Here is an 11,470-nt window from a genome sequence, read left to right as displayed (position 1 = left end):
CTATAATCGGGCAAATTGTTTTGAGTTTTCGATTGTCGATCGAGTTCTCAATTTATTCGCCCCTTTTGCTGCGATCTGCTAGCCTCCTGGTTACCTCAGATGATAGAGCGATCCCCCCGAATCGCGTTTGTTCCGGGTTCCAATCCCGGACCAGGACGAATTTATCCTCGTCTGCGAAGAGTCCTTTCTGTGGATCCCGCATGTGTTTATTTTGTAATATTACTCTACATTCGGGTCAAATAAAGTTTCCGTTTCAGGATACTTCCTCCACCTTGCGGGATTCCGCAGCACTGATTTGCCATAAAGACGGTCTATGGTGACTACGACCTTCGTTTCAAGAAATCATGGTTTCGCAGCAATAAGACGTTTCTATATCCGCTATTAAATCAAATTAAGGCGAGAACTTGAAAAATTATCGCATTGGAACGCTCTATAGAGGGCACGTAAAATGTACCAGCGTATAATCACAAGTTCCTGTGGCTTGTTAAGGGCCCTTTGAGGTGTAGGAATCCCGGCCGCCATCTTGCGCGCAGTTCAGATCCTCCCTCCACGCACTGTCACTCAGCCATGTTTAGAATAATGAGAGAGGGAGGCAAGGTACAACTTCCAGAAGTTCTTGGAAGCATCAAGAGGGACCCAGGACAAGGGTTTCTACGACCACAAGATTGCTAACCCTAACAAGACCTTCAGCTGCTCCGTCTGGCCGAGAGACAGGTGCGCCGCAGCTACGAAGGTGCGCGGCGTCGCTGTCGCAGTCCCGGCTCCCGAGGACTTCGCCCAACGACTCGCACCCTCGTGAGATCAAGTAAGTGCAGCCCCTCCCCTCGTCATGGAGGTAGTAGAGGTTGAAGGCACGAAAATAGCCCCCGAAGAAGTTTCCGTTGAAGCAGGGTGGCTTGTCAGCCACCGTAAGCAACGACAGACTACGCAGGCATCATCCCAACTCATACACGGATCCCTCCGTGCAACAGCAAGCGCACGCACCGAGAGTACCGAGCAGCCCGCACTACGCCGACGCGCACCACGGCAACCACGACTTCCGAAGAATGATATCAAGATCGTCATACGCCCAAGAGACGGTTTCAACGTGTCCAAACTACCAGACGCCCAGATACGCGACTCAATACTACAGATCACGGGCATTACAACCAAAGAAGCAGAGGACGACATTTACCGCTCATGCACGGATAATAATGTCATTGTAGTTAGCACGCCAATGATGTCTAACGCCGAAAAATACTGTCGCATCCGCAATCTCCCCATCGGAGCAGTCCGCTACGCTGCCACAGCATACGTCACACCGCCGGAGGACACAGCCAAAGGAGTCATACATAACATCCCTTCATATGACACGGAAGAAGACATTACCAACAGTCTCATTTACAAGAAGAACCCTACGATTCTGCAGGCCCGACGCATGGGCAAGACTAATTCAGTGCTCATCGTATTCGACGGAAAGCAAGTACCGTACCATGTCTACTACCGCGGAGCAGAATACAAATGCTATCTACATAAGAAGCGCATCGAGGTCTGCGACATCTGCGGGACCGTCGGCCACAGGGCCGATGTATGCCCCACTCCAACCCAGAAGAATTGCAAGAGCTGTGACACAGTAAATCCACCGGATGATCACCCCTGTCACCCTTGCTGCGCGCTCTGCGGCAAAGACCACCCGACTGGTGATAAGTCCTGCCATCGCCGCTTCCAGACACCACACCTCCTACTCCAACGACGATGGGAACGCCTACGACTGGGACAACAAGGAGCTGACCAGGAGATGGGGCCATCGACTTCTGCAAATGGAGACTCAGCTCTGCCAACACCGAAGTCAACACTACAACCGCAGGCTCCCGAACGCAGCAATTCACGAGGACGCAGTCGGTCTCGTGGACGCAGCCGCTCCCGAGGTCGCAGTCAGTCACAAGGACGCAGTCACTCTCGGAGCGGACCGGATTCAACACCGCCGCAGCAGCAAGGAAACACAAGCCTTAAAACGACCACAGTCAAAGTGCAAGACGCACCCCCCAAGGTAAGCTGGGCCAGCATTGTCTCCCACACAGGTCACACCACACAACCTATAGCAACCCCAGTGAACACAGTTAGTGACGCTACCATGCACAGCTTCATGCAGGAGCTCCGATCCTTACGTGCTGAGATACAAGAACTCAAGACAGAAAACGCTAATCTCAAATCCCAACTTGCAGACACACAACCCAAGCATTTACCATCAAATGCAGACATCCTTCCTGTCCCTGCAATAGATTGTCCGCAAACCACCCAACAACCAACCTCGCACAAACGCAAACCTCTCGAACCAATCTCAAAAGTAGCAACACCAGCATACACTTCAGAAGGAAATGTCAACTGTGAGGCCCTCACTGAGATGCAACAGCGGATAGAACGCAACCTCAACGAAGCATTAGATTGTAAGCTTGCCACATTGCTCGACGCCTCCATTGCAAAAGCTCTCGAACGCGCAATGGACAACCTCCTTACGGCGAAACTAGAAACGCTACTACTGCCCAGAATTGAGCAAGCCTTTGCGGCAAGAGAACAACAGCGACAGGAAAACATGGACGACACGCGCAAAGTGCTTCAAGACATGGTCGCAACTTTGGCTCAAAATCACAATACCCGTTTGACAGAATTGGAAAACACCCTACTCCGTCCCAGAGCAGGTCCCCTAAAGAAGCCGTACTCGCGTCCCGACAAAGATGGCTGCGAGTAATCCAGAACGTGTTACCTACTGCATTTGGCAGTGGAACTGCCGGGGCTTCCGGCGAAAGCGAGCACACTTAGAGCAATACATTACCTCTCTCGCACCACATACTTCCCCCGATGTTATCGCATTACAAGAGACCGGAGAAGCGGCTAAGCTGTCGGGATATGCCGCATACACCGCAGTTTGCAATGATAACCGCAGGCCCCAAGTAACCACACTAGTTAAGCGAAACATTCCGGTTATACAGCATCACACAGGCATTGATACAGCAGCCCACATTTTTCTGGAGATCATCCCGTCTGCAAGGCGCAAGCAACAGAGCCTCTTCATCCTCAATGTGTACAGCAGCCCCAGAGAACAACATAGGTTTCTACGACTTTTCACCAAAGCAGATCAAGTAGCTAGGGGAGCCCCCCTGCTCATCGTAGGGGACCTTAATGCCCCTGCGGTGGCATGGGGATACTCAATGGACCGCCGAAAGGGAAGACAACTATGGCTTGACGGACAGAATCTAGGTCTTACTCTTGTCACGGATCCAACTTCTCCCACTCGTATGGGAAACTGTGTTAGCAGAGATACTACTCCGGACTTGACGTTCGCAAAACGAATTCCACAAGCAGACTGGATGAACACACAAGACAACTTGGGCAGCGACCACTATTTAATCCAAACAACAGTTCGAGTGGGCCCACGAAAGCCTAAGGGTCGTCAACTCCACATAATGAACTGGGACGCTTTCCGGCAGGCCAGAGCCCTCACCTCTTTCTCGGGTACCCAACCCCCTTTCGAAGATTGGGTCGCATCCTTGCTGCAAGACGCGAGCAAAGCTACTAAATTGGTGCCTGAGGAAGCCAATCTGCAGGAGGCAGATAGCAAGTTACTGCATATGTGCGAAGCCCTCGCCAGTCTGCAACGCAGATACAAACGCAACAAGCTCAACCGAACGCTCAGGAAGCGTATTAGTACTCTCACCCTTCAAATCGAAGACTACGCACAACAACTTACTCGTCAAAATTGGCACAGCACATGCGACAGCATGGAGCGGCAACCAAACCTGCCCAAAACGTGGAATATCCTCCGTTGCCTCCTCGATCCGGCTAACAGCAAGAACACACAACAGCACAACTTGCAAAAAATTATTCACACCCATTCGGGCACGGACGCAGAAGTTCTTCAAGAATTGATAGACCGATACATAGGACCTCAACCTACCACACCCGCTCCAGCATACACAGGCACCGATAACGACCACCTGGATGTGCCCATAGAAGCAGCAGAAGTACGTGAAGCCATCCTCGCACTCCGCCCTAACTCAGCCCCGGGATCTGATGGCATTACTAATAAAATGCTTCGCAACCTAGATGAGGATTCTATACTAGCCCTCACAGCTTATTTTAACGCATACTGGGAAACTGGAAACCTCCCCTCACAATGGAAAGAAGCCAAAATTGTTATGATTCCCAAACCCGGGAAGCGCCTCCTACTCGAAAACCTCCACCCTATCTCCCTGACTTCATGTGTCGGAAAAGTCCTCGAGCACGTCATCCTCACACGCTTACACAGACATATGAACGACAACGACCTCTTCCCCAATACCATGATTGGCTTCCGCCCGAAACATTCTGCTCAAGATATCATGATTCAGCTCAAGCACCAAATTATCGATGGCGACAAAACCTCCAGGCTGGACACCAGAGCCATCTTGGGGCTAGACCTAACCAAGGCCTTCGATAACGTCACGCATGAGGCCATACTGAACCAACTGGCACAACTCCAGGTTGTACATCGAACCTATAACTACGTAAAGAATTTTCTTACAGGTCGCACAGCCACCATTACCATCGGAGGGTTGCAGTCGCCAATTATTCACTTAGGCAGTAAAGGCACGCCGCAAGGATCGGTTCTATCCCCTTTTCTGTTTAACGTGGCCTTGCTCGGACTACCGCCTGCATTAGCTAGCATCCCCAACCTCAAGCATAGCCTATACGCAGACGATATCACCCTGTGGGTCACCGGGGGCAGCGACGGAGACATCCAAGACACGCTGCAGCAAGCCATCAACGAGGTCGTTGCATACGTAGAACCGCGCGGCCTGGCGTGTTCCCCACAGAAATCGGAGCTCCTTCTGTACAAGCCTAATTGGGGAGGTCGACGTCCAGACCCTCACCCACCCGAGATGGAACTCCGCGTGCACCAGCAACGCATACCTACAGTACCTAGCATTCGTATCCTTGGCTTACGCATCCAACAAAACGGCAGAAACACGGACATAATCAAGCAATTAGATAATCATGTACACCAAACCACTCGCCTCATTGCACGCATCGGAAATCGACATCACGGCATGAAGGAAAGCAACCTTATACGCCCGGTAACCGCCTACGCCTTGAGCAGGATCACCTATGTCGCCCCGTACCTTAGCCTCAATGCAACTGAGAAGTCCAAACTCAATACCATGATCAAGAGGGCCTATAAACAAGTCCTACATCTTCCCATCACCACCTCTAACGAGAAACTGGACGCCCTAGGCATTCATAACACCATAGACGAGCTTATTGAAGCGCACCGTATTAGCCAATACGAACGACTTGCCCATTCCACCACGGGCATGCACATTCTAGGCACCCTAGGCATAACCTACACCACCCAATTCGGACCAAAAGTACCCATCCCTCCAAACATTCGTGATCAGCTAGTTATCCCGCCCATACCTCGCAATATGCACCCTGAACACAATCCGGAGCGACGTGCAGAAAGAGCTAAACAACTACAAAAGCGCTACGAACAAGCCGCTGACGTAACCTACGTGGACGCAGCAGACTACCCCAACCAAAACGCCATGGCGGTCGTCGCAGTCGCGGGTTCGCAGTACCACCTCTCCGCGGCCGCATCAATATTCGCCACGCAACCCGAAGTAGGAGAAGAAACGGCCATCGCTTTGGCCTACGCGGCTACCAATGCACACTGCATCATCAGCGACTCAAAAACGGCCATTCGGAACTACGCAAGAGGACTAATAGCACCCCAAGCGCAAAAGATTCTCTCTGGGACTCCTCCCTCAAGGCAACGCCGCGTGCAGATCATCTGGGCCCCTGGTCACTCGGGTCTGGCTGGAAACGAAGCCGCACACGATGCCGCCCGAGCTCTCGCATACCGGGCGCATCATCCTTCTCCTGCGTCTTCCGATCCCGACCAGCCCTCTGTTCTGCATCGCGGTCACGCGCGGGACCGAATGGTCACGTTCGGAGAAATTCTACTGCACTACCGCAGAGAGCGGTTACGCTACCCCCCAGCACACAAAACACTGACTAAGTCTCAATCCACCACTTGGCGACTCCTTCAGACACGAACTTTTCCGAACCCCGTGCTTTACAACCGCATGTACCCCGATGCGTACTCACCACTCTGCAAAGCGTGCAAAGCCCGCGCCGACCTCAATCATATTATTTGGCAATGCCCCAAAGCCTCACCCACCAACACCTCCCGCACTAACACACGCATCATTAGTACGGCCGAGCAGTGGGAGACATTGCTGCTCAGCTTACACCCAGAGGAGCAGCTCTGGGCCATCCGGATGGCCGAAGACGCCGCCAGAAAGCAAGAACTGGCCGCCGTCTGAGGAAGGGGGGGATTGGGGGTTAGTCTCCCGACCCCCGCCACCCCTTAACCCCATCAAGGAGACAATAAAGTTTTATCTCTCTCTCTCTTGGAAGCATCAACCGGCCTGCAGACGCGGTAAGCTAGAGACATTTACAGCATTAGAAGGAAAGAAAGCAGGCAAGAGATTGATTCGACCGGACCAGTTATAGGCAGCGATACAAGATAGACAGAGGCGTTTTCAGAAAGAAAAAATATATTGCGGAGACATATACGAATCTGCTAAATTGAAAAGAAAACATGTTTAGGTTATATGAATAAATCTGGGCCGATAGGTGGCTATTCGTCACCCCGCCATTTCAAAGGACATGCCAATAAACTATCACAAAGAAAGAAAAAAATCTGCTCTTCGCCATAGCAGCGCGATGTAGTCTTCCCCTGCAGCGTCAGGTGATCTACTGTAATTGACAAAAATCCCCCCCACCCTCCCTACCCTTCTTTTCAGAATGACCGGTGCCTAGCACCGTTGTCATTTTGCTGCTGCGCGTAGTGGCCTTCGCACTGCTGATACTTTCAACAAGGGCTCGCCCTAACCATTCTCTCTGTAAACTGTTCAGTGTCGCATGTTATTCTCTGCCGCTTTTCACTCGACCGTCGTGTGACTAGGGGCCACTGGTTCTTCCAAATTCGTCTCGGTCTCATATGGCCCGCAGAGTGCAGTGCTTACTATTTTGCCGGAATACAACACCGTCCATGGATGATAATATAGATTGACACTAAGAGAGAAGGAACCTTGAGCGATGTTCACCGTCAACTAGGTTTTTTGTGTTTCCTTCTCTCGATCACATTTTTTAGATTTTTGGAATGTACGGGCCAGCTGAACGATGGACTGAACGGCAATGCTTCATATTTAGGATCGGTATGGATTTTATGGGTTTATGCCTGTAATAATGGATTGTATTTATTTATCTAAATTGATAGATATGTAGATAAAGCAAGAGGAAATGATAGAAATCACTCCTTACCAATGTAACTGCCTAGCGCAGTCTGCTGACACCTAAAGAGCGGTCAGCAGGGGATGAGGAGAGGAGGTAGGGCTAAAAGGGCAGAAATGGAGGATCCCAGGGGATAGTTTCCTTATTGAATACAGTTTGCTCGATGATCATGATTTATGCATCTTATTGCTGCAACCGCGAGATATTACCAACGAGCGCCAAGCAAATGCTAATATATGGATTTCAATTATCTATGGTAGAACGTGGCAAATGGCGAGGTCGTGCATCGCAATCGGGAATGGTAGAACTTGGCTCTGAGTGGCCTAAAAATATTTCCTTTTATGGTGCGAAAAATATACAGGTAATAAAATTATGACAATGATTTGTGGTGTATCCTATGAATACAAAAGTTCTATTACCAAGGAATAATGTATACTAAATGTGAGAATAGCAGCAGCACTCGTACCTCACCAATCAGTCTTTGAAAATAGGGGCTGGGAGGCACGTGCTTAACAAGGTTGTTATCCCGGCAGCCTTCTCTAGTAAGAGAATGCACTACGCATACCATGGTGTGATAACGTGCAATGTGCCAACGTCTTTTAAAACGTTGAAACTAGCTTACTGTCAAAGGTTGGTTCAACGCTGAAAAACGTTGCCGGCTGAAGGAGACTGTGTTGTCTGCATGCCACGGAAAAGTACTTTTTTCTTTGAGCTTCTACTTCGCGGCAATCTAAAAAGAATGGAAGGACCGGTAGTGTATCGTCATATTTATCGCATACAGGAAGATCATCAAAGGGTAATGGGTGTCAGTGAGTGTCGATCATACATGTGGCCTATACTAAGAGGGCAGAAAATAACCTCAGATTATTTTATTTTGCTTCATGGTGGTAAATTTCCTACGTTTGCTGAATAACGTGCCGTTTATGAAACGTTTCGCTGCCCTACGTGCGTTGCCAATTGCCCCTTAGTGCCTGAGATTTGATGTACAGAGAAAATCGCTGACACACATCTTGTCAAAATTAGCCGTTGGACCATTAACTGAAAAGATTCTAATGGGACCTTCTCCTGATTCTCGTCATCAGCCTGATAATCTTGAGGCTCTCAACAAATTTTTGTATGAGAGCGGACTGGACAAAAAACTTTGAAGAGTCCTTGAACGTGCAAGATTTTCACCACCATATTTATCCTTATAGTCAACGTCTTCTTTATTCTACCTGTCTGTACCATTTCCCCTTCCCCCAACGCCGAGTAGCAGGCCAGAACATTGATTCAGGCCGACCTCTCAACTTTCCTATCATAGTAAATATCTCTCTGTCTCTTGATCTATATATATACGTAAGTAAGATTATATGGCAGAAATACTTGTTGTTGTCACTAATGCGGTTATATGGTCGGCAAGTATGTTGATATTGCCCTCATGCCTCTGTGGCCAGGTACCCAGCATATTATTTGTTGATGAGATGCATACAAAGAGCAGACGACTGTATGAAATTCAGTAAAGGAAGGGTTTTTTTATTTTGTAGCGAAATAATCGGTTTGGCGATGCCTAATGAATCTGTAAATATTATTGCCTTTTGTAGTGTTATTTCCATGAAGTAACTTACTGCGAAAAATCGTGGGTAGGCTTCCGCCGTAAGTATCCTTGTTTCCAGGTGCAAACACCCGGATTCCAAGAAGGATGGCATGACGGCAGCGTATAAAATGCTGGCGTGTGACTCTGAAACTTCACTGTAAACTTCAGTGCACGAGTACTCTTACTGAAGAGCTAGTAAGTGCGATTTATATGTCTGTTTCGTAGGCGTTTTCTTTAACCTCTGCAAAATAAATGTCACACGCCCTGAGCTGCCACAATAACGGTGGTACTTGCTTGGCTGGAGCAATGAGATGGTTTTCAAGAACATCCATTGCTTCGATGAGGTTCATTGCATGCAGTGAAAAGGGATCTGTCACCGTTGCAAGATTAGGCAAAAGCGTAGCACAAGTCATATTGTTTCCTGTTTGGTTACAGGGATATTGACATGTTTAATGTGTTTTCAGACAATACAGGAACTGGACAACGATCTTTGCAGATGCAGCGACCACTGATTGGATTGTATACATATACACATGGAGACTTTGCACCGAGCTAGATCTGAAAGCTCCTGTGGATTTTCGTATGCCTAAATTATGAACAGGATCAAGCATGTTTGAGGCACCCGGTGTAGCAGATTGATACACCACCACTCCGCAGTCTAAACTCGATCGTATAAGACTTTTATAGGGATTTATTGCGCATCTTCTGTCACTGCCCCAATTTATGTGCAATTTTCAGTATGTTCATACCGTTCAGGCACTTCGCCTTGACGTATCTTATGTGGGGGATGATGCTTAGCTTTGAAACAAGAATTACGCCCAAGAAGTTATGTTCTTTGTTCACAGGAATGTGCTGTCCTTTTAGTTCGATAGTGAGATCAGGGAGCAGTCTTCTCTTTTCTGAAAAAAAAAATTATAGGTACTTTTACATGGATCGTACTTGAACCCATTTTCCTCTGCCCATTCGGATACTTTCTTCAGCCCAAGCTGAACTTGTCCCTCGCAGACTTCAAGGCTGCAAGATTTAAGACCTATCTGTAAGTCGCTACGCAAAAGTAATATAATACAGCTGGAGGTAGGGAATAACGGAGCGTGTTCATCATCACAATAAACAACGTACAGCTGAGGACGCCTCCCAGAGGTACCCCCAGTTTCCTGCCTAAATGAACACGAGAACGCGTTGCCTGCGTTTATTCGGCAATGACGTTTCGATAGGGCAAGCAGCGGACACGTGACGACACACGCCGCTGTTCTCACTCACGTTTGGCTGACGTCCTGGAGCCTGGAGGGCAGCAATGCAAGCTGACTCTCGAAGAAAATACGATATGCACGTGAGCGACATATGTTTACTTAAAGTGGATAAGTGAAAAAAAAAAGTAAGCGGTTGTCAATGGGTTAACACCAGTTTTGTGCACCGACAATTCTTGATTTTCTATTGCCTATTGGTGGCCGCATTTCCTCACATAACGCGATCCAACAGCCCGCTTCTTCATTCACATGGAATATTACACGAGGTGCCCATTTTCTCTTTTTTTTTCTGTACTGAGATCTTCGCATTCGTCGGGTGGTTCACGTGCTTTGCGCTCCCATAAATAATGAGTGCGCCCGTTTCCTGATGAAACTGCTAAATACTTACTGTTTCGAGATTAGTATTCCGTAGGGCAGCTATTGCGCTGTAGTACTAAAACACAGCATATGACACAGCGATATGTGCGAACACCATTGCACTTACAATTATTCCCTTCATGTGTGAGTGTTTCACCTGCCTTCTCTTAGTCTTACACGAATCCTTTTTGGTTTATTCATTATTTACCTCCTTACCTATTGTGTAGGGATAATGGCTTGGAGCACAGTATATTTAGTAATAATAATGCGAACAATGCATTTTATTGCCCATTTTGCTGCTTTGTTTTCTTGTTCTCAAAGTTTGTTTACTCTACGTCGGATTAGCCATGCATCAGCTCGCCAAACTTAATACTCTGCTAAGCACGTAGCGGATTACCGCGCAGTTAGAAAGGGCTTGAAAATGCTTGATTGCTGCAGCTACGTGGTTTCTCTCGTCGATGGTTCAAAAAGTTTCTTCTCCATCGCATTTCCCTTTTCACTGTGCCACATAGCGAGGAAAATCTGTTTACTAAAACTAATAAGTTGTTTACCGCGCGAGGCTGTTTTTCAAAGGAAGGGTCGCGTCGACAGAATATATGTCTGCTTCGTACGCGGTCTCCCTTGACAACAACGGCAGAAGGGGAGCGTAATCGCCTTCGGAGAATTACTAAAAGAAATTCCATTCGTCACAGCGCATCCTCAGCCCACATCTGAACACAAAGAAGTAATGTATTCTTGTTATTGAACAGCCCTTACCACCACCCAAGTCTCGGAGAGTAGAGGGGTGGGCAGTGTGGGTCTGGATATGGTCAAGGGGCAGCTATGTTGAACGAGAACAATGCCTCATTCTGCTATTATGTGGTCGAAAATATTCTCGTGGCAATATATGCTACCCGCACCTGTGCAAAGGCTATACCAGAAAAAAACCCTGGAGCAACAAGAAAAAACTCCCGGTACAGCTTTCTGTAGCTCAATACGT

General features: G+C 48.3%; 1 protein-coding gene across 1 annotated transcript; it reads left to right on the top strand.

Moving 5' to 3' along the window:
- Positions 1–645: 645 nt before the first annotated feature.
- LOC139047048 (uncharacterized) lies at positions 646–9,075 on the top strand. Its single transcript, XM_070520989.1, has 2 exons — positions 646–2,237; positions 9,056–9,075. Exons 1-2 carry the CDS (start codon positions 830–832, stop codon positions 9,073–9,075), a joined length of 1,428 nt encoding a protein of 475 aa, XP_070377090.1. The 5' UTR covers positions 646–829.
- The last annotated feature ends 2,395 nt before the right edge of the window (positions 9,076–11,470 follow it).

The sequence above is a fragment of the Dermacentor albipictus genome, chromosome 6 (assembly GCF_038994185.2).
Source record: "Dermacentor albipictus isolate Rhodes 1998 colony chromosome 6, USDA_Dalb.pri_finalv2, whole genome shotgun sequence".
NCBI classification, from domain to species: domain Eukaryota; kingdom Metazoa; phylum Arthropoda; class Arachnida; order Ixodida; family Ixodidae; genus Dermacentor; species Dermacentor albipictus.
Note: the sequence above shows the minus strand (reverse complement) of the source record. Positions and strands in the feature narration are given on the sequence as shown.

Excerpts from the sequence above, each read along its gene's own strand:
- LOC139047048 (XM_070520989.1), top strand. The coding sequence starts at position 830 with ATGGAGGTAGTAGAGGTTGAAGGCACGAAAATAGCCCCCGAAGAAGTT. Across the intron at positions 2,238-9,055 it reads GCATTTACCATCAAATGCAG|TGCACGAGTACTCTTACTGA; the intron begins ACATCCTTCCTG and ends TGTAAACTTCAG.